The following is a 26,723-nucleotide window of genomic DNA, read 5'->3' as shown; positions in this document are numbered from 1 at the left end:
TCTTTATTGATGTTTTCTATCATATGTTTTGTATATGTGATTCATCAATAAAGTGTTCTTTTGCCGATCAAAAAAAAAAAAAAAAAAAAAAAACAAACTTTCGCTTGCCGCAGTTAAGTCTGCTTGATCTGATACAGTGACAAGCTCACAAGTATAAATCACGGCTAACAATCTAACTCTTTGATCTGTGTAATTGGGAGCATAGGCTTATTGCAACTTTCCCAATCAGGCCATTCAATTTCACTCTACATCCACCTCTCCGTGCGTGAGGTTGTAAAACATAACAAACTACTCAAGCTCAACTTGTGTTCAACTCGTTCAAAAGTGGCTAATAATTTAAACAAATCAAATTTTAACACATCTTCGAACTCGTTAATTTTCTAAACTTGGCTCGACAAACTTAGATGGACATGGACAACAAAAAATAATTACGTGTGTCAAGCAATGGGTTGTTCAACTTAAAAACCAACTTCGAACAACGTATTTCGTTTACAGCCCGGCACATGGGTTCAGCTTTCTTATACCGTAGTCCAGAAAAAGTCCGGAAGCCGAGAAGAACCAGGAGTAGTGGGGAAAAAAAGTCTTTTGCATGGAATTAGTTGTTTGCTTTCATAACATCCATGCATGGCGTTTCGATTTGATTTAGTATAAAAAATCCCAGAAAGGTTTAATTATGCATTTGCAATGTACCCAGGAAGTTCAATAGAATGAAAATTTCCAAAGCCACATTAGCTCAATAGTAAATCCACCGGAACATTTTCATTGTTCTCATTCTCACTTCTTAGTGTTGATACAAGAAAAATAGGTCTACAATTAGAAGAGAATTAACTCTACTGTTTCAATTTTCCAAAAAATAATGGAAGAAGCAAAAGAGTAAACAGGGCTTACTTGTCAATATGTCAATAAAACCCACGAGAGAGAAGCGATAGTACAATAACAATGTCATATAACTTTCCAGCTTCTGATGCACTGCCTGTTTGGTGGCCTATGAATGAGGCTTACGGGCAAGGAAGAAGTACATCGAAGTGAATATGTTCTTCCTATACAAGTCAATTGCATTAATCATCAATGCCTCAAAACCGAGAAGTGTAAGTACTTCGAGAGAGGCAACACAATTGGAACCAAAAAAAAACCTATGCAGTAAGGTTCTGAAAAGCGGTTGTGGTCGCCGTAATGGTGGCGGTGGCGCGGTTGCGGTTGCGGTTGCGAGGTGTAAAGGCCGCAGCGTAACGGTTGCGGTCACCAGAACTGTGAATTTTTTTATTTTTCGCACAATTTACAAAAAACTTACCGGTACACATATTTTTTTTTTAGAATCATATTTATTGGGTTTTAAAATAAATTTAGATAATTTTTAAGTATGATCCAATATATATCATATTTTTAAATCACTATAAAATAATTTTTTTTACATTTTATTTCAATAATTAATGACTTTATATGTCATAAATCCATGTTACACTTGTGGCAAAAATTTCTTTTATTAGACTTAGATGTATAAAATTATTTTTAATTATTATACTTGTGGAAGCATATATGCATTTTAACTCAAACAGTTTTAAAAAAGTATACATTTTTAATGGAAGAACTTGACAAAGTACATAACATCATAGCATAAATCACAAATAATAGAGAGTACATTTTACATAATGTTACTACTAAAATTACATAATGTCACCACCAAAATGAGTGACGTGGTGCATCTTGGGATTCAGATTGTTGAGCTTGATTGTTGCTGCTACCTTCACCCCCACCAAAATGAGTGACGTGGTGCATCTTGGGAATCAGATTGTTGAGCTTGATTACTACTACCTTCACCCCATCCAGTAGGAAATATATAAGTAAATGTGCTCATCATGTCATCCCTTTCTGTTTCGTGCATTGGGAGAGAAAACGGATACCTTGGCTGAAAAGGATCAACATACTCTTGTTGGGCTTGTTGATAATTTGGCAAACCGTATCCTGGAGGACCACGTTGTTGAGGGGGCCAAGGATAATTTTGTTGAGGTGGGTAAGGATAGCTCTGGCTATCACTGCTATAGGATGGGTAAGGATGATATGGATAACTATGACTACTATCAGATGAATCAAGCTTGTTGTTCTCTACTTCTTATTCTTCTTTCATCCCTACGTGTATCACTACCACGAAACCTCCTAGGTAGTTGGGGTAAAGGTGCAACAGGTTCTCCAATATCATAATGTTCCCCAACATCACATAATCCAAATCCTCCAATAAAATCTTCACTTCCTACACCAAAACTAGTACCATCACCGCCATCACCACCATTGTCGCCGCCACCACCACCACTGTCACCGTGAGAAGTGCCTTCACCATCACCATCATCACCTCCTCCATCAGATGGTGTTAAACCACCACTATTATCACTTTGAGTTGGAGTAGGAGTTGAGCTTTGAGAAGTGCGTCGAGCTTGATATCTATGGGTGCCACCACCATCGTTTCCATCGCTGCCATCGCCGCCATCGCCATTGCTGTCGTTGCCACCACCACCATCATCATCTGAGACCAAATCTAGCCATTCAGAATTATCCACACCATCTAGCAAAGGATTTTCCCTTTCTTCTATCCATGGACTTATTGGATCATCTTCTTCAAATATATAATCCAAGTTAATAGGATTAAAACTCCTATCAATCTCCTCTTGGCTGCTTCTTTTAACGTGTCTCAATTTTAATCTCATGTTGTAGGTGATGAAGACTAATCTTTGGATTTTCTTATATTTCAATCTATTCCTCGTCTTCGTATGGATGAGACTAAAAGTACTCCAATTACGTTCACAGTGAGATGATGTGGTGGTTTGATTTAATACTTTCACAGCTATTTTTTTAAGTTCAGGAGCACAACTGCCATGAATAATCCACCACTCAGCTGCACAAAATTACATTACATTAGACATAAGTCAAAATATGATAAAAAATTATTTAAGTATTTATATATTGTAAATTTGTAATTTTGAAAATAAAAGCTGGATTTGATTGTTTCCATGCTCTTTGTGCTAAAGGAGTACCAAAGGTTTCCTGTTTATCTCGAAACAGCAACAACTACAATTTGGACAATCATTACAAGTAACATTTGCAAAAGTAGATTATTACTATTAAAATTTAAATAATTGGTACGTACTTGATTTGTTGCTTTCACTTGAGCATTCATATTAGGCTCCAGTCTGGTAATTACTTTTTTAAGTCCATCCATCACTTCTCTTATCATTTCATTGGATGAGGTAACACCATATTGGAATTGAGGATTTAAAAAATATCCTTCAAAAATAAGAAGACAATTAATAATTGTAAATAAATATACATTTTATAATTGAAATTGTAACACTTACCAGTCGCATGCAAATCTTGATGCAATTAAAAAGACCATCGAGTATCAATAATTTTTCAATACTCGGTGTAGTAGCGACAATCTCTTTTAATTGCCAACTTTGCTCTATCTATAGCTTCATATATGAAACCCATTGTTGGCTTCTCATCTCCATCAACCAACCTCAATACTCTGACTAGGGGCTCATGAACTTTACAAAGCTCTGTTGCTTTCTGCCAAAACTCCTTTCCCAAAATAATTTTTTTCACATTGTAAGGCTTCCCAGTCTTTGCCTTCCCCCATCTAGAATTCTTCCACTCATCACTATTAAACATAGCTCTCAATTGTTGTTTATATCTAACAATACTCTCAATGGCAATAAAATTTGTAGCAAATCGAGTGATGGTAGGTCGAATCAAATCTCTACCTCTAGTGAATTTTCTCATTAAATCCAACACCCATCCACTATTATAAATGAAATTGGTGATGGTTTTACCATCTTCAATCACTTTTGCTACACTTTTCTTATTGGCTATGTCTTTTAGCATGAGATCGATACAATGTGCTGAACAAGCTGTCCAATATAAATGTTTCATTTTTCTCATTAACATTTTACCGGCTACTTTCAGTGCATGTTCATTATCAGTTACCACTTGAACAACGTATTGTTCTCCAATTTCATCAACAACTTTATCTAACAACCCAAAATAATATTCAACAGTCCTACTAACAATATTAGAGGCATCAATTGATTTGTGAAATATAGTACCTCTATTGCAGTACACTAAGAAGTTGATGATGTGTTGCCGAGTTAGACTGCTCCAACCATCACACATAATGGATACACCTCTCTCTGCCCAAATTCCCTTGAATGATCCTATCCATTCTGTCATTTCATCATGCTCCATGCCCAAATATACTTCAGAAACTTCATAAGCACTAGGACCCTTTACTCCTGGCCCTACTTCAGCAGCAACATCAAGCATGGGTTGTGTATACTCTGAATCAACTGCATTGAATGGAATACGATTATAGAGTATAAACTTGGACACTGCCCGTCCCAATCTCTCTTTTAGCTTCTGTAAATTCATTGTGGAGATTTTTCGCTGTTTTGTACTCTTGCTCTTTTGGAGTTCTACATCCATTGCCCTCAACCTTGCTTCAGGAGCATTGGGCTTAATCCAATTACGTCCACTCCCACCAGTTTCACGCACAGATTGTGATCGACGTAAAACATTAGCAATACCTGACCCTTTTGGCATTCTTTGAGCACTACCCCCTGCACCAGAACTACCACCTGCATCGTATTGTGATCCATGACCTGCAACACCTCGTCTAAATTGTTGCCTTTTCTCCCATTGTTGTTGTGAACGAATACTTGCTTGTCTAGCCCTGGTCGTCTCTGGATCAGAGTCAGAGTCATCATCTCGAAGATCTACAAAATCTCCCTCTTCATTTTCATCATAGAGATCATCTCCCCTAATATGTGCTTCCAATTCAGCTTTTCTCTTTTGTTTGTCTACTTTACTCATTTTCTTATTTTGTAAATGTTTCATCATTTCTTGCATCACGTCTCTACTAACATTAGGACAAGAACGCACTTGTCCTGTTTGATGTGCTAAATGTTGTTTGAAACGCGTAATCCCACATTTAATGTGATGTCCACAAAATTTGCAAATAATATGATGTCTAGTGCCTTCAACTTGAGTTCCAAATTTCCAACCAATATCATCACTTGGGGGTTCATCATTGGCACCCTTTTGTCGTGGCATTTTTGAATATGAATTCTGCATCATTAATACATTTTTTAAATTTATTTTTAAATGAAATGATTGTAAAAAAATATTTAAAATTAAATACTAAATAAAATAATTATAAAAAAATGTAACCACTATTTATACATTTGGATTTTACATGCCAATGTAATCATATAAAAATTTAAAAATAAATTATAAAAATATTTTTAAAAAAAGAAAATTTTGCCATAAAAATTGTTGTCACAACAAATTTTGTCATTAAAAAAAAAAATTGTTATCACAACACATTACAATAAAAAAATAAAAAAATATTTATAATTAAATGTTAAATGAAATGATTATAAAAAAAATTCAACCACTATTTATACATTTGGATTTTACATGCTAATGTAATTAGGAATAAAGACATTTTTCATGGCATTGATTGAGCTATTGTTTTTATTTTTATTTTTTTATTTTAGAGAAAGACATTTTTTTTAAAAAATAAATAAATTTGTGCTATCAAAATTGTTGTCACAACACATTACAATAACAAATTTTTTTTAAAAAAATATTTCAAATTAAATACTGAATAAAATAGTTATAAAAAATACAACCACTATTTATACATTTCGATTTTACATGCCAATGTAATCATATAAAAATTAAAAAATGAATTATAAAGAATTTTTTTTGAGGTATTGATTTTTTTTTTTTAAAAAGACATTTTTTAAAAAATAAAATTATGCCTTTAACAGTGTTGTAATAACAAACTAAAAAATATTTATAATTAAATATTAAATGAAATGATTATAAAAAAAATTCAACCACTATTTATACATTTGGATTGTACATGCTAATGTAATTAGGAATAAAGACATTTTTCATGGCATTGATTGAGCTATTTTTTTTATTTTAATTTTTTTTATTTTAGAGAAAGACATTTTTTTAAAAAATAAATAAATTTGTGCTATCAAAATTGTTGTCACAACACATACGTGCTTCCAAATTTTTTTTAAAAAATATTTCAAATTAAATACTAAATAAAATAGTTATAAAAAATACAATCACTATTTATACATTTCGATTTTACATGCTAATATAATCGTATAAAAATTAAAAAATAAATTACAAAGAATTTTTTTGAGGTATTGATTTTTTTTTTTTTTGAAAAGATATTTTAAAAAAAATAGTGACTTCAATATTGTTGTCACAACACATCACAATAACAAAATAAAAATATTTATAATTAAATATTAAATGAAATGATTATAAAAAAAATTGCAACAACTATTTATACATTTGGAGTTTACATGCTAATGTAATCATATAAAAATTAAAAAATAAATTATAAAGAAAAAAATTCTTACATAGTTGTTTTTTGGGCTTCAATCACTTGAGTATTTGTTATCTTTTGGAATAACCTGCAAGAAAAAAAATTCAATAAAAACTGACATATATAAAATGTATTAATTTAATTATAGGTGTTATGATTTTTAGATATTATAAAAAAAATTAATCACTAATTATTATATATAAAATACTAAAAATAAATGCATAGCTCTAGATATATATATATATATTTAAAAAAAATCAATCACTAATTATTATATAAAAATACTAAAAATAAATGCATAGCTTTAAATATATCACATAAATTTTGTAAGTTTTACAAAATTTAAAATCTGAAAATCATTGTAAAAATAAAATTAATAAAAAAAAAAAATTGCTAGACACGGGTGTGTCTTCCTAGGAAGCTGCACACAAAAAAAAAAAAAACAAATGTTATATTATATTATATAATTTATATACCTTCCCAAGGTATATCTTCCCCAGGAAGCTACAAACAAAAATAAAATAAAAAAACAAAACAAAGGGGCAGCACTTTCGGAGGAGATGAATTCGGTCCAGGAGCAAACAAAACAAAATAAAAAAAGAAGATCAGAGGAGATGAACCTGTGGAAGTAGCACTTCGGTGAAGACGTAAACAGATCAGAGTTTTGTGTTGAAGAACAAAGGGGCAGTTGGAGAGTCACAAAACAGAGGCAGGTTCATCTCCTCCCTCTTCTCTCTTCTCTCTCTCTATTTCTCACTCATATCATCCGTATTTTAGATCTAAAAATTTGTGGATGGATACACCTCACCTCGAAGTGGTTCATGTGCTGTAAAGCAAAGCATTTGAACCAGTGATTGAGCCTCTGAATAATAAAGGTATGTACCACATCTTTTGTTTTTTTGTTTTTTTCTTTTGTTTGAGCCAACATTTGCACTATCTGTATTTCTTTTGTTTTTTTTTTTGAAAATAATCAGCGAAAAAAGCCCTGTAACGGGTGTAACGGGTCGTTACGACCGTTACGCCACCGTTACGACCGCTACGTCGGCCGTAACGGCTGATACACCTGTGAATTTCAATCACACCACAAAATCGGGGGTAACGCGTGGTGCCTACCACCGAAACCGTTAAGTAACACCGCATTTTTAAACCTTGGATGTGGTACATACCTTTATTATTCAGAGGCTCAATCACTGGTTCAAATGCTTTGCTTTACAGCACATGAACCACTTCGAGGTGAGGTGTATTCATCCACAAATTTTCAGATCTGAAATACGGATGATATGAGTGAGAAATAGAGAGAGAGAAGAGAGAAGAGGGAGGAGATGAACCTGTCTCTGTTCTGTGACTCTCCGGCTGCCCCTTTGTTCTTCAACACAAAACTCTGATCTGTTTACGTCTTCACCAAAGTGCTGCTTCCACAGGTTCATCTCCTCTGATCTTCTTTTTTTATTTTGTTTTGTTTGCTCCTGGACCGAATTCATCTCCTCCGAAAGTGCTGCCCCTTTGTTTTGTTTTTTTATTTTATTTTTGTTTGTAGCTTCCTGGAAAAGATATACCTTGGGAAGGTATATAAATTATATAATATAATATAACATTTTTTTTTTTTTTGTGTGCGCAGCTTCCTGGGAAGACACACCCATGTCTAGCAAATTTTTTTTTTTTTATTAATTTTATTTTTACAATGATTTTCAGATTTTAAATTTTGTAAAACTTACAAAATTTATGTGATATATTTAAAGCTATGCATTTATTTTTAGTATTTTTATATAATAATTAGTGATTGATTTTTTTTAAATATATATATATATATATCTAGAGCTATGCATTTATTTTTAGTATTTTATATATAATAATTAGTGATTGATTTTTTTTTATAATATCTAAAAATCATAACACCTATAATTAAATTAATACATTTTATATATGTCAGTTTTTATTGAATTTTTTTTTTCTTGCAGGTTATTCAAAAAGATAACAAATACTCAAGTGATTGAAGCCCAAAAAACAACTATGTAAGAATTTTTTTCTTTATAATTTATTTTTTAATTTTTATATGATTACATCAGCATGTAAACTCCAAATGTATAAATAGTTGTTGCAATTTTTTTTATAATCATTTCATTTAATATTTAATTATAAATATTTTTATTTTGTTATTGTGATGTGTTGTGACAACAATATTGAAGTCACTATTTTTTTTAAAATATCTTTTCAAAAGAAAAAAAAAATCAATACCTCAAAAAAAATTCTTTGTAATTTATTTTTTAATTTTTATATGATTATATTAGCATGTAAAATCGAAATGTATAAATAGTGGTTGTATTTTTTATAACTATTTTATTTAGTATTTAATTTGAAATATTTTTTAAAAAAAAATTGGAAGCACATGTGTTGTGACAACAATTTTGATAGCACAAATTTATTTATTTTTTAAAAAAATGTCTTTCTCTAAAATAAAAAAAAAAAAAAAAACAATAGCTCAATCAATGCCATGAAAAATGTCTTTATTCCTAATTACATTAGCATGTAAAATCCAAATGTATAAATAGTGGTTGAATTTTTTTTATAATCATTTCATTTAATATTTAATTATAAATATTTTTTATTTTGTTATTACAACACTGTTAAAGGCATAATTTTATTTTAAAAAAAATGTCTTTTTAAAAAAAAATTCAATACCTCAAAAAAAATTCTTTATAATTCATTTTTTAATTTTTATATGATTACATTGGCATGTAAAATCGAAATGTATAAATAGTGGTTGTATTTTTTATAACTATTTTATTCAGTATTTAATTTGAAATATTTTTTAAAAAAAATTTGTTATTGTAATGTGTTGTGACAACAATTTTGATAGCACAAATTTATTTATTTTTTAAAAAAAATGTCTTTCTCTAAAATAAAAAAATAAAAATAAAAACAATAGCTCAATCAATGCCATGAAAAATGTCTTTATTCCTAATTACATTAGCATGTAAAATCCAAATGTATAAATAGTGGTTGAATTTTTTTTATAATCATTTCATTTAACATTTAATTATAAATATTTTTTTATTTTTTTTATTGTAATGTGTTGTGATAACAAATTTTTTTTTTTTTTAATGACAAAATTTGTTGTGACAACAATTTTTATGGCAAAATTTTCTTTTTTTAAAAATATTTTTATAATTTATTTTTAAATTTTTATATGATTACATTGGCATGTAAAATCCAAATGTATAAATAGTGGTTACATTTTTTTACAATTATTTTATTTAGTATTTAATTTTAAATATTTTTTTACAATCATTTCATTTAAAAATAAATTTAAAAAATGTATTGATGATGCAGAATTCATATTCAAAAATGCCACAACAAAAGGGTGCCAATGATGAACCCCCAAGTGATGATATTGGTTGGAAATTTGGAACTCAAGTTGAAGGCACTAGACATCATATTATTTGCAAATTTTGTGGACATCACATTAAATGTGGGATTACGCGTATCAAACAACATTTAGCACATCAAACAGGACAAGTGCGTTCTTGTGCTAATGTTAGTAGAGACGTGATGCAAGAAATGATGAAACATTTACAAAATAAGAAAATGAGTAAAGTAGACAAACAAAAGAGAAAAGCTGAATTGGAAGCACATATTAGGGGAGATGATCTCTATGATGAAAATGAAGAGGGAGATTTTGTAGATCTTCGAGATGATGACTCTGACTCTGATCCAGAGATGACCAGGGCTAGACAAGCAAGTATTCGTTCACAACAACAATGGGAGGAAAGGCAACAATTTAGACGAGGTGTTGCAGGTCATGGATCACAATACGATGCAGGTGGTAGTTCTGGTGCAGGGGGTAGTGCTCAAAGAATGCCAAAAGGGTCAGGTATTGATAATATTTTTCGTCGATCACAATCTGTGCGTGAAACTGGTGGGAGTGGAAGTAATTGGATTAAGCCCAATGCTCCTGAAGCAAGGTTGAGGGCAATGGATGTAGAACTCCAAAAGAGCAAGAGTACAAAACAGCGAAAAATCTCCACAATGAATTTACAGAAGCTAAAAGAGAGATTGGGACGGGCAGTGTCCAAGTTTATACTCTATAATCGTATTCCATTCAATGCAGTTGATTCAGAGTATACACAACCCATGCTTGATGTTGCTGCTGAAGTAGGGCCAGGAGTAAAGGGTCCTAGTGCTTATGAAGTTTCTGAAGTATATTTGGGCATGGAGCATGATGAAATGACAGAATGGATAGGAACATTCAAGGGAATTTGGGCAGAAAGAGGTGTATCCATCATGTGTGATGGTTGGATCAGTCTAACTCGGCAACACATCATCAACTTCTTAGTGTACTGCAATAGAGGTACTATATTTCACAAATCAATTGATGCCTCTAATATTGTTAGTAGGACTGCTGAATATTATTTTTGGTTGTTAGATAAAGTTGTTGATGAAATTGGAGAACAATACGTTGTTCAAGTGGTAACTGATAATGAACCTGCACTGAAAGCAGCCGGTAAAATGTTAATGAGAAAAATGAAACATTTATATTGGACAGCTTGTTCAGCACATTGTATCGATCTCATGCTAAAAGACATAGCCAATAAGAAAAGTGTAACAAAGGTGATTGAAGATGGTAAAACCATCACCAATTTCATTTATAATTCTGGATGGGTGTTGGATTTAATGAGAAAATTCACTGGAGGTAGAGAATTGATTCGACTTGCCATCACTCGATTTGCTACAAATTTTATTGCCATTGAGAGTATTGTTAGATATAAACAACAATTGAGAGCTATGTTTAATAGTGATGAGTGGAAGAATTCTAGATGGGGGAAGGCAAAGACTGGGAAGCCTTACAATGTGAAAAAAAGTATTTTAGGAAAGGAGTTTTGGCAGAAAGCAACAGAGCTTTGTAAAGTTCATGAGCCCCTAGTCAGAGTATTGAGGTTGGTTGATGGAGATGAGAAGCCAACAATGGTTTTCATATATGAAGCTATAGATAGAGCAAAGTTGGCAATTAAAAGAGATTGTCGCTACTACACCGAGTATTGAAAAATTATTGATACTCGATGGTCTTTTCAATTGCATCAAGATTTGCATGCGGCTGGTAAGTGTTACGATTTCAATTATAAAATGTATATTTATTTACAATTATTAATTGTCTTCTTATTTTTGAAGGATATTTTTTAAATCCTCAATTCCAATATAGTGTTACCTCATCCAATGAAATGATAAGAGAAGTGATGGATGGACTTAAAAAAGTAATTACCAGACTGGAGCCTAATATGGATGCTCAAGTGAAAGCAACAGATCAAGTACGTACCAATTATTTAAATTTTAATAGTAATAATCTACTTTTGCAAATGTTACTTGTAATGATTGTCCAAATTGTAGTTGTTGCTGTTTCGAGATAAACAGGAAACTTTTGGTACTCCTTTAGCACAAAGAGCATGGAAACAATCAAATCCAGCTTTTATTTTCAAAATTACAAATTTACAATATATAAATACTTAAATAATTTTTTTATCATATTTTGACTTATGTCTAATGTAATGTAATTTTGTGCAGCTGAGTGGTGGATTATTCATGGCAGTTGTGCTCCTGAACTTAAAAAAATAGCTGTGAAAGTATTAAATCAAACCACCACATCATCTCACTGTGAACGTAATTGGAGTACTTTTAGTCTCATCCATACGAAGACGAGGAATAGATTGAAATATAAGAAAATCCAAAGATTAGTCTTCATCACCTACAACATGAGATTAAAATTGAGACACGTTAAAAGAAGCAGCCAAGAGGAGATTGATAGGAGTTTTAATCCTATTAACTTGGATTATATATTTGAAGAAGATGATCTAATAAGTCCATGGATAGAAGAAAGGAAAAATCCTTTGCTAGATGGTGTGGATAATTCTGAATGGCTAGATTTGGTCTCAGATGATGATGGTGGTGGTGGCAACGACAGCAATGGCGGTGGCGGCGATGGCAGCGATGGAAACGATGGTAGTGGCACCCATAGATATCAAGCTCGATGCACTTCTCAAAGCTCAACTCTTACTCCAACTCAAAGTGATAATAGTGGTGGTTTAACACCATCTGATGGAGGAGGTGATGATGGTGATGGTGAAGGCACTTCTCACGATGACAGTGGTGGTGATGGCGGTGACAATGGTGGTGATGGCGGTGATGGTACTAGTTTTGGTGCAGGAAGTGAAGATTTTATTGGAGGATTTGGATTATGTGATGTTGGGGAACATTATGATATTGGAGAACCTGTTGTACCTTTACCCCAACTACCTAGAAGGTTTCGTGGTAGTGATACACGTAGGGATGAAAGAAGAATAAGAAGTAGAGAACAACAGCTTGATTCATCTGATAGTAGTCATAGTTATCCATATCATCCTTACCCATCCTATAGCAGTGATAGCCAGAGTTATCCTTACCCACCTCAACAAAATTATCCTTGGCCCCCTCAACAATGTGGTCCTCCAGGATACGGTTTGCCAAATTATCAACAAGCCCAACAAGAGTATGTTGATCTTTTTCAGCCAAGGTATCCATTTTCTCTCCCAATGCACGAAACAGAAAGGTATGACATGATTAGCACATTTACTTATATATTTCCTACTGGATGGGGTGAAGGTAGTAGTAATCAAGCTCAACAATCTGATTCCCAAGATGCACCACGTCACTCATTTTGGTGGGGTGAAGGTAGCAGCAACAATCAAGCTCAACAATCTGAATCCCAAGATGCACCACGTCACTCATTTTGGTGGTGACATTATGTAATTTTAGTAGTAACATTATGTAAAATGTACTCTCTATTATTTGTGATTTATGCTATGATGTTATGTACTTTGTCAAGTTCTTCCATTAAGAATGTATACTTTTTTAAAACTATTTGAGTTAAAATGCACATATGCTTCCACAAGTATAATAATTAAAAATAATTTTATACATCTAAGTCCAATAAAAGAAATTTTTGCCACAAGTGTAACATGGATTTATGACATATAAAGTCATTAATTATTGAAATAAAATGTAAAAAAAATTATTTTATAGTGATTTAAAAATATGAAATATATTAGATCATACTTAAAAATTATGAAAAAATTATCTAAATTTATTTTAAAACCCAATAAATATGATTCTAAAAAAAAATATGCGTATCGGTAAGTTTTTTGTAAATTGTGCGAAAAATAAAAAAATTCACAGTTCCAGTAACCGCAACCGTTACGCTGCGGCCTTTACACCCTGCAACCGCAACCGCGCCACCGCCACTGTTACGGCGACCGCAACCGCTTTTCAGAACCTTGACCACATCTTTTGTTTTTTTCTTTTGTTTGAACCAACATTTGCACTATCTGTATTTCTTTTGTTTTTTTTTTGAAAATAATCAGCGAAAAAAGCCCTGTAACGGGTGTAACGGGCCGTTACGCCACCGTTACGACCGCTATGTCGGCCGTAACGGCCGATACACCTGTAAATTTCAATCACACCGCAAAATTGGGGGTAACGCGTGGTGCCTACCACCGAAACCGTTACGTAACGGCCGAAACCGTTACGTAACACCGCATTTTTAAACCTTGCTATGCAGTGTGTAATTTAAATGGTCTTCACAATCAATGGTGAACCCTAAAATTTGTTTGCAGGTCATTTATCTGGTTCTCAACTAAACATTATTCAAGTCTACATATTGTAAGGGGTAAAATTTAAGTGTTTCTGTGACTAATTATGTACTTTGTTTCACTATTGTGTTCTCTCCAAAGACTTCTTGTTCTCCAAAGACTTTATTGTTTTATTGTTGTGTTAGCAATAACAGTATTTATTGAGTGGATACAATTTGTATATTTATTATGTAAATCTCTTAAATGCACATCCATGGCTGCATGATCAAATAAGTCAGTCTTTTGTTTTGTTTTAGGGAGAGAAGGGATATGCATGTAGAGCAATAACTACCGTCCACCTTCAATAAGTGCATCTGCTGTTTTCTCCAGGAAAGCTTGAACTCTTTGGCTTCCCTCTGGAGCAAGCCCCACGAACTCCAAGGCTTTTACCTGCAAAGAAAAAGAAAATGCTACTTTGTAGCTTGCTCTAACATACCCAGAACAACAGAAGGGGCTTGATTGGCCACCAAACACAGAAATCAAGCGAGGGCACTTTCTGTTGCCAGCAACTAGTTTGATTAGTTTTAAAGATTCCCACACTAGTAGAAATATATACCCACACACATATATGTATATATTAAAAATCATTCATGTGATCAAAAGACTGTTAAGGATCAATAAATCTTACCATGTTCCTAGTGATGAAGCGTCCAGCAGCCGTTACCCGGAAGTTACTTGGTGAGAAGTGACATTTATCCAGAGGCAGATACCAAGGGAGAGATGAGTCTGAAGCAACATCCTTCTTCCATATTACCTTTCGTAGTGAGGAAGAAAAAAAAATTAAAAATAAAAAGAGAGAAATAATCATATATCTGTTATTTGAACATTTTCACACAATTATCCTACATTTTCTATTTCAAACAAAAATTATCAAAGTGGTGTCCAGTGCAGGAGCAAATAAAAGAAGTGAAAGGTTTTGGAAAATAAGCAGGAGTTTGAAGCTTGAAGACATGATAGAATAGTCTCATGGAATGTCTTTCTAAAATGTTCCAAGGGGCACAGGAACTGGAAACTGAGACAAGTGTAGAATTATGGTTAACCAAAAAACAGAAGGCTTGAAGGCCCAGCAATATACAGAATTACATAGTTGTTAAACTTAATATCTATATAATTCTGAAAGAAATTTATCACTTAATCTTCACAGCAATAATCATTTCCCAAAAAGGAGGGGGGGAGAAAAACAACAAAAGTAGCCTCCATAGTTCACTTTTTTGTACCTTTTTCTAGGTAAGCAACATGCTTCCAATAGTGTGATTACTGATTAGATCTATGGTTGTACATTTTGAAAGACTGACTTTGAATTACCTAGAAAAGAAAGAAAGAAACACAAAAAATGAAACAAAGAAAAAAACATGTGATCTTACTGTATTACAGATTTATTTTTTGTATGTCACTCACCTCAAAACCTGGGAGTTTCAGAGCTTCAAGACATTGTTTCATTGACCTGATATCTGGAAGTCCATTACCAAGCTCAACCTCACCCTGTTTCCAAAGAAATCAAGTTTGTATTCCGACAGAGAAAGCAAGTCAAAAGGCATATTGAATCAGTAGAACCTTGATTCTCTGGTGCTCTTCATTGTTGGGATCGAAAGAATCAGTGATGCACCACTCATAAGCAGCAAAACATTGGCCATGCTTCAACACTCTAAAAATCTCTTTGTAGCAATTGTCACACCCCAAATCCGGGCATGACCGGCCGTGGCCCACAGGGACTTAGCCCAAGGCACACGTAAGCCTAAACACGAATCCAATCACATTGAACAACTGAACAATAGTCCAATAATAAATAACCAAAACTCAATCCAGACATGTCACAATTATAAACGGCAAAATCAACCGTAATCAAAAACCATCCAAACTTATGGGATATAAACAACCCACATATCAAAAATAATCCTAAATGAACTTCGATAAGAATAAATATAAATATGCACAAACTTGACATAACACTCTAAACTAAAGGAATGCCCTAGAGGTCCATGCAATTGAGTCCCCGCTACGCCATGAGTCCACTCTAAGTCCTTCTAACACCTGGAAGTGATAAAAACTAAGTCAGCTGATAGCTCAGTGAGTAGCAACATGGATAGTAAATACAGTTTTGAAAACAAGGATAAATTTCAAAATAAGATATATATCACAGAAACTACATTGGCATACAGTTTGGTAAATACAATCTGTTTCAAAAGAAGGTTCCATAGTTCAACACTTAAAATACTCATGTCTCGCAAGAACATGATAAACAACATTTTCCACTTAAAACAGATTATAACATGAACACCAATAATTTTCTGGGTACCAATAAAAACAAATAATTTGCCACACATTTCTCAGGCTATAAGCCCCGTTGGATCCAATACCGAACTAAGAGTCATCCTCAGGGTGGCACCTGGGCCTTTTCTCAAAGACGATCCGATTGAAGGTCACCTAGTTGTTTTTAAAGGTCTGTGCCTTACAATCGTTGAGCACTAGAGTCATCACGGCCCAACCCGGATCTGTTCCCTAGTGGCCAGAGTCACCACACACAGTGGAATAATTTCCCTGGACTAAATACACACATGGTCCCAATAATCAATACACATCAGTTTTCGCAAAACATGGTGGTTCATCATTATAAACATGAGACCAAAACAAATAGTTTACAGTATGCCAAGTTCACACGTGTTTCAGAAATAATTTGATTCAATTGATAATATAATAATTTATCAAAACAGTTTAATCATGAAACAACAATTTAATTTTTCCAACAGTTCAGGGTAAGGGAACATTTATAAAAATACGTAGCATGAAACTACTCACGTGGAAATGAAATAATATAATCCTCGAATAGAGTATGAAAGTCCAACTAGTGCCCTCAACCAATATGAAAACTACACGTCACTACTAATTTAAAAATACTAAAGAATACGGACTAAGTAACCCCAAACTGAAGCGCACTAACACGGCTCAACCCAACTCACCGTTACTCTTAAATATTATCTAAGTTCATGTTCTTCAAGGTCTAAAATCACCCAAGACATAGGTTCCGATCAAAACTTAACTAAAAATAACTTTAAGATAAAACAGTGTTTTAAACTAGTTTTCCCAATCTATTCGCTAACTTTGAAAATTACAAAACCCACTCCACGCTATTCGAAAAATTCCAATAACCTCCAGATATGATCTAATATATCCTAAGTTTCAAACCCAATTGGTTTCACTTGATTTGCTTATCAAAATAATTATCTACAATTTATTATATCCAAACAGGTTGTTTTCTGCAGCACTTTAAAGAAATTGACGGTTCTCTTAATATACACGAGCAATCAATGCAAGGCCAAAAACTTACGAAACTAGACTCGTAACCGGTTCTAATGACACTAATTTGATAATTTTTGGATTTATACCCAAAGAGAACAACAATCCCGAATTTACTGTTTCGGACTGGTTTCCTGGACAGATTTGAATACCTCAATTTATATGGATTTCGACTCCCAAAAATTATGAAAAAATTCAGATATGCAACTCAATGTGTAATTGATCTACGGTAAAAATTTCAGATTAAAATTCATCCGTTTGATATGGTTTCTTGATTTTTAAAGTTTGTGACTTTGTACAGAATTTTTGGACTGAAAATTACACCCAATCTTTACACATATATTTAGCTCCTCAAGTTTCTTAATAGGATATCTATATACACAATACATAAACCTACAACCTCTCCATCAATGAAAAAAATAATTATAGAATAAGGATGAAGAACAAAAAGAAGAGAAGAAAACCAAGGAGGGCTAACCTTTGATGATCACACACAACACAACACACCCAAAAGTTCTTTGATTGCAACATCTTCTTCTTTTTTTCCTTCTCTCTAACCCTCTCCCGTGGCTGATGTTTTTGCCCTATGTGGTGAACAAATAATAGAGTAGAGTAGGGTTTGTGTTTATTTTATTTTATACTAGTGGTGGGCACACATAGGTCAAATAGATAGATAAATATACAAAATACATATATAAGTTACATGCAACTCAAATGGTAGGAGTCATATATATTAACCTTGTGGTCTAGAGTTCAAGTCACCCCCTCCTCTCTCTCTCTTTTTATTTTTATTTTTATAATAAACCTTGTCTCTAAATTAAAGACTTTCACCATAAATTTATTTTAGGTTTAAAATTAATTAAAAGATCCTCCAATAATATTTAATTTGCACCTTAGAATTCACCACCAAAATATTTGAGATTGTAATATTATTATTTAATTATTTACTTAATTTTTATATTCGGGTTCTCACATTCTCCCCTCCTAAGAAAAAGTTTCGTCCTCGAAACTAACCTGAGTAAATCATGAGAATAGATGTGGGTACTTCTCGCGCATCTCGTCCTCGCATTCCCAAATCGCCTCTTCAACTAGATGATTACGCCACAGTACCTTAACCAATTTAATGACCTTTGTATGCAACCTTTTCTCTTTCGAATCCAAAATCTGAATAGGTATCTCCTCATACGAAAAATCCTCTCTAATCTGAAACGGCTCATAATCTATCACATGCGACGGACTGTGCACATATTTCCTCAGCATAGACACGTGAAACACATTATGCACTCCTGCCAACCTAGGGGGTAAAACAACACGATACACAACCTCACTAACCTTCTCTAATACCTCAAATGGTCCAATGTATCTAGAACTCAACTTTCATTTATTTCCAACCCTGATGACTCCTTTCCATGGTGATCCTTTCAAGAATACCATATCCCCCACATGAAACTCTAAGTCTCTCCCACGATGATCAGCATAACTTTTTTTTTTTTTTCTACTCTGAGCAGTCAATAATCTCTCTCTAATGGTGATAATTTTCTGTATAGCATCCTCCACCAAATCAGGTCCCAACATTTGCCTTTCACCAACCTCATACCAACACAAAGGAGACTTACACTTCCTTCCATACAAAGCCTCATAAGGGGCTACTCCCAAACTAGAATGACAACTATTATTATGTGCAAACTCCATAAGCGGCAAATAATCATCCCAATTACCTCTCCACTCCAAAGCATAAGCCCTCAACATATCCTCAAGGGTTTGAATAGTTCTCTTTGATTGCCCATCTGTCTGAGGGTGAAATTTAACCGAGTACCTATAGCTGACTGTAACGCACCCCAAAACTTAGACACAAAACGAGGGTACCAATCTGACACTATTGACACTGGTGCACCATGCAATCTAACAATCTCCTTCACATACAACTGTGCAAATCGAGCTAGAGAATAGGTCATCTGTACTGCAATAAAATGTGCTGACTTGGTTAATCTATCAACAACTACCCAAACTGCATCGTGATTACTACTAGTACGAGGTAATCCACATACGAAGTCCATGGTAACATGATCCCACTTCCACTCCGGTATAGGTAAGGGTTGTAGTTTCCCCGCAGGTTTCTGATGTTTTACTTTAACCTGTTGACACACCAAACACTGAGCCACAAATTCTGCAATATCTCCCTTTATACCATTCCACCAAAAATGTTCATAAAGATCCCAATACATCTTAGTACTTCCAGGATGAATGCTATAACTATAACTAGAACTATGTGCCTCTGTCATAATCTCCTTCCTCAAATCACCACCAATAGGAACAAAAATTCGGCCACAGAATCTAAGCAGCCCATCATCACTAACCACAAAGTCTACATGCTTACCCTCTACCATCTCTCCTTTAATACGCTCACACTGGGGGTCAATCTCCTGAGCTAAACGAATCCGTTCTCTCAAGGTCAGTTGAACTATCAATTGACTATAATAAGCCCTATCACCAGGCATAACAACCTTAAGCCTCAAACGTCTAATGTCTTCCACCAAACAACTCTCAATAGACAAAGCAGCTACATCTCCAACTGGTACTTTCCTACTCAAGGCATCTACCACCACATTTGACTTTCCCGGATGATACAAAATATTCACATCGTATCTTTTAACAACTCAAGCCATCTTTTTTTTTTTTTTTTTTTTTTTGCCTCAAATTTAGTTCCTTCTGTGTGAAAATATACTTCAAACTCTTATGATCAGTGTAAATCTCACACGACTCTCCATACAAATAATGTCGCCAGCTCTTAAGAGCGAAAATCACTATTGCTAACTCCAAGTCGTGCGTAGGATAATTTCTGTCATGTACTTTCAACTATCGTGATGTATAAGTAATCTTCTTCCTATGCTGCATGGGCACACATCCTAAACCCTATCGTGAAGCATCACTATAAATCACAAAACCACCACCATTAGTAGATAAGGCAAGGATTGGAGCTGATATCAACCTTTGTTTAAACTCCTGGAAGCTACACTCACAATCATCATTCCACTCAAATTTACCTCTTTCCTAGTGAGGTTAATAAATGGCAAAGCAATACGGGAGAATCCTTCCACAAACCGTCTATAATAACCAGCAATCCCTAGAAGCTATGTACCTCCATCACCGAAGTAGGTCGTGGCCAATCAACGATTTTCTACCACCTTTGTGCTATCCACAAATACCCCATCTTTACTTACCACATGACCCAAAAATGATACAATGCTCAACCAAAATTCACACTTCTTAAATTTTGCATAGTCTCTTCTCCCTAAGGATCTGCAGTACTACCCTCAAATGCTGCTCATGCTCCTCCTTACTCCTCGAATAAATTAGGATGTCATCAATAAACACTACCACAAATTTATCCAGTTGGGGTTTAAATACTCTGTTCACTAAATCCATGAATGCAGCCGGTGCATTTGTGAGACCAAAACGCATTACCAAGAACTCATAATGCCCATAATGGATTCTAAAAGTTGTCTTAGGAACATCCTCATCCTTTACTTTCAACTGGTGATAGCCTAACCTCAAGTCAATCTTAGAGAATACTTGAACTCCCTACAATTGGTCAAATAGGTCATCAATACGTGGCAAAGGATACATATTCTTCACTTTGACTTTGTTTGGTTCTCTATAATCAATACACAATCTCATAGACCCATCATTCTTCTTCACAAATAACACAGGTGCTCCCCAAGGTGACATGCTAGGCCTCATAAAACCTTTGTCTAACAACTCCTATAACTGAGTTTGTAACTCCCTCAACTCCAACGGCGCCATTCTATAGGGCACTTTAGAAATAAGTGTTGTGTCAGGGACCAAGTTAATGGAAAATTCTATCTCACGATCTAGAGGAAATCTAGGTAGATCCTTCAGAAGAACATCAACACAATCACTCACTACAGGCAACTCCTCTAACTTCCGTTATGGCAGTTCAATACTCACCACACAAGCTAAGTAACCATGATACCTTTTTCTCAACATTCAGTTAGCCTAAAGGGAAGAAGTAAAACAGATAGAAGACCATTTCTTATCTCCCTAAAAGAAAAACTCAAGTTGTCCCAACATAGCAAAAACTACCCCCATTCTAAAACAATCAATAGAAGCATGATGCTTCGTCAACAAATCCATCTCCAAAATCACATCAAAATCCTTCATCTCTAAAGAAATCAAATCCACTAGAAAAATCCTACCATCCATCTTTATCTGACAAGATCTACAGACATCTCCCAATATTACTATTTCTCCAAATGGATTACACACAATAATACAAACATCAAAGGCTCTTAAAGAATAGACAATCCGTGTAATATCTAGGTGTCAACTGTTAACCATCAAAACGAAATCAAGAACGGTTCAACACAAGTTTAAATAAAACTAACTTAACCAAACACTACTAAGTACTATAGGGACTCGGACCTCGTCTAAATGATGAAATGCAAGGTATGTAACTTGATAAATCTATAGCTCTGATACCACAATTGTCACACCCCAAATCCGGGCATGACCGGCCGTGGCCCACAGGGACTTAGCCCAAGGCACACGTAAGCCTAAACACGAATCCAATCACATTGAACAACTGAACAATAGTCCAATAATAAATAACCAAAACTCAATCCAGACATGTCACAATTATAAACGGCAAAATCAACCGTAATAAAAAACCATCCAAACTTATGGGATATAAACAACCCACATATCAAAAATAATCCTAAATGAACTTCGAGAAGAATAAATATAAATATGCACAAACTTGACATAACACTCTAAACTAAAGGAATGCCCTAGAGGTCCATGCAATTGAGTCCCCGCTACGCCATTAGTCCACTCTAAGTCCTTCTAACACCTGGAAGTGATAAAAACTAAGTCAGCTGATAGCTCAGTGAGTAGCAACATGGATAGTAAATACAGTTTTGAAAACAAGGATAAATTTCAAAATAAGATATATATCACAGAAACTACATTGGCATACAGTTTGGTAAATACAATCTGTTTCAAAAGAAGGTTCCACAGTTCAACACTTAAAATACTCATGTCTCGCAAGAACATGATAAACAACATTTTCCACTTAAAACAGATTATAACATGAACACTAATAATTTTCTGGGTACCAATAAAAACAAATAATCTGCCACACATTTCTCAGGCTATAAGCCCCGTTGGATCCAATACCGAACTAAGAGTCATCCTCAGGGTGGCACCTGGGCCTTTTCTCAAAGACGATCCGATTGAAGGTCACCTAGTTGTTTTTAAAGGTCTGTTCCTTACAATCGTTGAGCACTAGAGTCATCACGGCCCAACCCGGATCTGTTCCCTAGTGGCCAGAGTCACCACACACAGTGGAATAATTTCCCTGGACTAAATACACACATGGTCCCAATAATCAATACACATCAGTTTTCGCAAAACATGGTGGTTCATCATTATAAACATGAGACCAAAACAAATAGTTTACAGTATGCCAAGTTCACACGTGTTTCAGAAATAATTTGATTCAATTGATAATATAATAATTTATCAAAACAGTTTAATCATGAAACAACAATTTAATTTTTCCAACAGTTCAGGGTAAGGGAACATTTATAAAAATACGTAGCATGAAACTACTCACCTGGAAACGAAATAATATAATCCTCGAATAGAGTATGAAAGTCCAACTAGTGCCCTCAACCAATATGAAAACTACACGTCACTACTAATTTAAAAATACTAAAGAATACGGACTAAGTAACCCCAAACTGAAGCGCACTAACACGGCTCAACCCAACTCACCGTTACTCTTAAATATTATCTAAGTTCATGTTCTTCAAGGTCTAAAATCACCCAAGACATAGGTTCCGATCGAAACTTAACTAAAAATAACTTTAAGATAAAACAGTGTTTTAAACTAGTTTTCCCAATCTATTCGCTAACTTTGAAAATTACAAAACCCACTCCACGCTATTCGAAAAATTCCAATAACCTGCAGATATGATCTAATATATCCTAAGTTTCAAACCCAATTGGTTTCACTTGATTTGCTTATCAAAATAATTATCTACAATTTATTATATCCAAACAGGTTGTTTTCTGCAGCACTTTAAAGAAATTGACGGTTCTCTTAATATACACGAGCAATCAATGCAAGGCCAAAAACTTACGAAACTAGACTCGTAACCGGTTCTAATGACACTAATTTGATAATTTTTGGATTTATACCCAAAGAGAACAACAATCCCGAATTTACTGTTTCGGACTGGTTTCCTGGACAGATTTGAATACCTCAATTTATATGGATTTCGACTCCCAAAAATTATGAAAAAATTCAGATATGCAACTCAATGTGTAATTGATCTACGGTAAAAATTTCAGATTAAAATTCATCCGTTTGATATGGTTTCTTGATTTTTAAAGTTTGTGACTTTGTACAGAATTTTTGGACTGAAAATTACACCCAATCTTTACACATATATTTAGCTCCTCAAGTTTCTTAATAGGATATCTATATACACAATACATAAACCTACAACCTCTCCATCAATGAAAAAAATAATTATAGAATAAGGATGAAGAACAAAAAGAAGAGAAGAAAACCAAGGAGGGCTAACCTTTGATGATCACACACAACACAACACACCCAAAAGTTCTTTGATTGCAACATCTTCTTCTTTTTTTCCTTCTCTCTAACCCTCTCCCGTGGCTGATGTTTTTGCCCTATGTGGTGAACAAATAATAGAGTAGAGTAGGGTTTGTGTTTATTTTATTTTATACTAGTGGTGGGCACACATAGGTCAAATAGATAGATAAATATACAAAATACATATATAAGTTACATGCAACTCAAATGGTAGGAGTCATATATATTAACCTTGTGGTCTAGAGTTCAAGTCACCCCCTCCTCTCTCTCTCTTTTTATTTTTATTTTTATAATAAACCTTGTCTCTAAATTAAAGACTTTCACCATAAATTTATTTTAGGTTTAAAATTAATTAAAAGATCCTCCAATAATATTTAATTTGCACCTTAGAATTCACCACCAAAATATTTGAGATTGTAATATTATTATTTAATTATTTACTTAATTTTTATATTCGGGTTCTCACATTCTCCCCTCCTAAGAAAAAGTTTCGTCCTCGAAACTAACCTGAGTAAATCATGAGAATAGATGTGGGTACTTCTCGCGCATCTCGTCCTCGCATTCCCAAATCGCCTCTTCAACTAGATGATTACGCCACAGTACCTTAACCAATTTAATGACCTTTGTATGCAACCTTTTCTCTTTCGAATCCAAAATCTGAATAGGTATCTCCTCATACGAAAAATCCTCTCTAATCTGAAACGGCTCATAATCTATCACATGCGACGGACTGTGCACATATTTCCTCAGCATAGACACGTGAAACACATTATGCACTCCTGCCAACCTAGGGGGTAAAACAACACGATACACAACCTCACTAACCTTCTCTAATACCTCAAATGGTCCAATGTATCTAGAACTCAACTTTCATTTATTTCCAACCCTGATGACTCCTTTCCATGGTGATCCTTTCAAGAATACCATATCCCCCACATGAAACTCTAAGTCTCTCCCACGATGATCAGCATAACTTTTTTTTTTTTTTCTACTCTGAGCAGTCAATAATCTCTCTCTAATGGTGATAATTTTCTGTATAGCATCCTCCACCAAATCAGGTCCCAACATTTGCCTTTCACCAACCTCATACCAACACAAAGGAGACTTACACTTCCTTCCATACAAAGCCTCATAAGGGGCTACTCCCAAACTAGAATGACAACTATTATTATGTGCAAACTCCATAAGCGGCAAATAATCATCCCAATTACCTCTCCACTCCAAAGCATAAGCCCTCAACATATCCTCAAGGGTTTGAATAGTTCTCTTTGATTGCCCATCTGTCTGAGGGTGAAATTTAACCGAGTACCTATAGCTGACTGTAACGCACCCCAAAACTTAGACACAAAACGAGGGTACCAATCTGACACTATTGACACTGGTGCACCATGCAATCTAACAATCTCCTTCACATACAACTGTGCAAATCGAGCTAGAGAATAGGTCATCTGTACTGCAATAAAATGTGCTGACTTGGTTAATCTATCAACAACTACCCAAACTGCATCGTGATTACTACTAGTACGAGGTAATCCACATACGAAGTCCATGGTAACATGATCCCACTTCCACTCCGGTATAGGTAAGGGTTGTAGTTTCCCCGCAGGTTTCTGATGTTTTACTTTAACCTGTTGACACACCAAACACTGAGCCACAAATTCTGCAATATCTCCCTTTATACCATTCCACCAAAAATGTTCATAAAGATCCCAATACATCTTAGTACTTCCAGGATGAATGCTATAACTATAACTAGAACTATGTGCCTCTGTCATAATCTCCTTCCTCAAATCACCACCAATAGGAACAAAAATTCGGCCACAGAATCTAAGCAGCCCATCATCACTAACCACAAAGTCTACATGCTTACCCTCTACCATCTCTCCTTTAATACGCTCACACTGGGGGTCATTCTCCTGAGCTAAACGAATCCGTTCTCTCAAGGTCAGTTGAACTATCAATTGACTATAATAAGCCCTATCACCAGGCATAACAACCTTAAGCCTCAAACGTCTAATGTCTTCCACCAAACAACTCTCAATAGACAAAGCAGCTACATCTCCAACTGGTACTTTCCTACTCAAGGCATCTACCACCACATTTGACTTTCCCGGATGATACAAAATATTCACATCGTATCTTTTAACAACTCAAGCCATCTTTTTTTTTTTTTTTTTTTTTTTTGCCTCAAATTTAGTTCCTTCTGTGTGAAAATATACTTCAAACTCTTATGATCAGTGTAAATCTCACACGACTCTCCATACAAATAATGTCGCCAGCTCTTAAGAGCGAAAATCACTATTGCTAACTCCAAGTCGTGCGTAGGATAATTTCTGTCATGTACTTTCAACTATCGTGATGTATAAGTAATCTTCTTCCTATGCTGCATGGGCACACATCCTAAACCCTATCGTGAAGCATCACTATAAATCACAAAACCACCACCATTAGTAGATAAGGCAAGGATTGGAGCTGATATCAACCTTTGTTTAAACTCCTGGAAGCTACACTCACAATCATCATTCCACTCAAATTTACCTCTTTCCTAGTGAGGTTAATAAATGGCAAAGCAATACGGGAGAATCCTTCCACAAACCGTCTATAATAACCAGCAATCCCTAGAAGCTATGTACCTCCATCACCGAAGTAGGTCGTGGCCAATCAACGATTTTCTACCACCTTTGTGCTATCCACAAATACCCCATCTTTACTTACCACATGACCCAAAAATGATACA

At 34.4% G+C, this 26,723-nt stretch overlaps 3 protein-coding genes across 8 annotated transcripts; 1 reads left to right on the top strand and 2 right to left on the bottom strand.

Moving 5' to 3' along the window:
• Positions 1-728: 728 nt before the first annotated feature.
• On the bottom strand, positions 729-25,069 carry LOC145804457 (cycloartenol-C-24-methyltransferase-like). 4 transcript variants are annotated; one of them, XM_082898363.1, is made up of 7 exons: positions 23,958-25,069; positions 22,982-23,035; positions 15,607-16,083; positions 15,451-15,534; positions 14,681-14,806; positions 14,345-14,442; positions 729-1,040 (listed from the first exon to the last, which is right to left on the bottom strand). In XM_082898363.1, exons 4-7 carry the CDS (start codon positions 15,490-15,492, stop codon positions 986-988), a joined length of 321 nt encoding a protein of 106 aa, XP_082754489.1. In that variant the 5' UTR covers positions 15,493-15,534; positions 15,607-16,083; positions 22,982-23,035; positions 23,958-25,069; the 3' UTR covers positions 729-985. The 4 variants fall into 4 exon arrangements, with proteins under 4 accessions (XP_082754489.1, XP_082754488.1, XP_082754490.1 ...); XM_082898362.1 differs by having other exon boundaries at positions 15,451-16,083; XM_082898365.1 differs by lacking the exon at positions 729-1,040 and having other exon boundaries at positions 14,162-14,442; positions 23,958-25,066.
• Positions 1,561-6,976, bottom strand: LOC145804455 (uncharacterized). Of its 3 annotated transcripts, none has more exons than XM_082898359.1 (3): positions 3,140-3,337; positions 2,988-3,060; positions 1,561-2,890 (listed from the first exon to the last, which is right to left on the bottom strand). In XM_082898359.1, exons 1-3 carry the CDS (start codon positions 3,224-3,226, stop codon positions 2,088-2,090), a joined length of 963 nt encoding a protein of 320 aa, XP_082754485.1. In that variant the 5' UTR covers positions 3,227-3,337; the 3' UTR covers positions 1,561-2,087. The 3 variants fall into 3 exon arrangements, with proteins under 3 accessions (XP_082754485.1, XP_082754484.1, XP_082754482.1); XM_082898358.1 differs by lacking the exon at positions 1,561-2,890 and adding an exon at positions 6,432-6,976 and having other exon boundaries at positions 2,983-3,060; positions 3,140-5,112; XM_082898356.1 differs by lacking the exon at positions 1,561-2,890 and having other exon boundaries at positions 2,983-3,060; positions 3,140-5,891.
• On the top strand, positions 7,173-11,437 carry LOC114301310 (uncharacterized). The gene is made up of 3 exons (XM_082898026.1): positions 7,173-7,272; positions 8,356-8,409; positions 9,728-11,437. The coding sequence occupies exon 3, from the start codon at positions 9,743-9,745 to the stop codon at positions 11,435-11,437; it is 1,695 nt and encodes a 564-aa protein (XP_082754152.1). The 5' UTR covers positions 7,173-7,272; positions 8,356-8,409; positions 9,728-9,742.
• Positions 25,070-26,723: the final 1,654 nt, after the last annotated feature.

This window comes from Camellia sinensis, chromosome 12 (genome assembly GCF_055761805.1).
Source record: "Camellia sinensis isolate YWXY chromosome 12, ASM5576180v1, whole genome shotgun sequence".
Classification (NCBI taxonomy): domain Eukaryota; kingdom Viridiplantae; phylum Streptophyta; class Magnoliopsida; order Ericales; family Theaceae; genus Camellia; species Camellia sinensis.
The sequence above is the reverse complement of the archived record's forward strand: the minus strand, read 5'-3'. Positions and strand labels throughout refer to the sequence as shown.

Bases quoted from the DNA above. Each gene is read 5' to 3' on its own strand.
- LOC114301310 (XM_082898026.1), top strand. From the start codon at position 9,743: ATGCCACAACAAAAGGGTGCCAATGATGAACCCCCAAGTGATGATATT.
- LOC145804455 (XM_082898356.1), bottom strand. From the start codon at position 5,121: ATGATGCAGAATTCATATTCAAAAATGCCACGACAAAAGGGTGCCAAT.
- LOC145804457 (XM_082898362.1), bottom strand. From the start codon at position 15,492: ATGAAACAATGTCTTGAAGCTCTGAAACTCCCAGGTTTTGAG. The intron at 14,443-14,680 runs GTAAGATTTATT...TTTTCTTTGCAG, and splicing joins GCTTCATCACTAGGAACATG to GTAAAAGCCTTGGAGTTCGT. The intron at 1,041-14,344 runs GTAGTTATTGCT...TGACTTGTATAG, and splicing joins GCACTTATTGAAGGTGGACG to GAAGAACATATTCACTTCGA.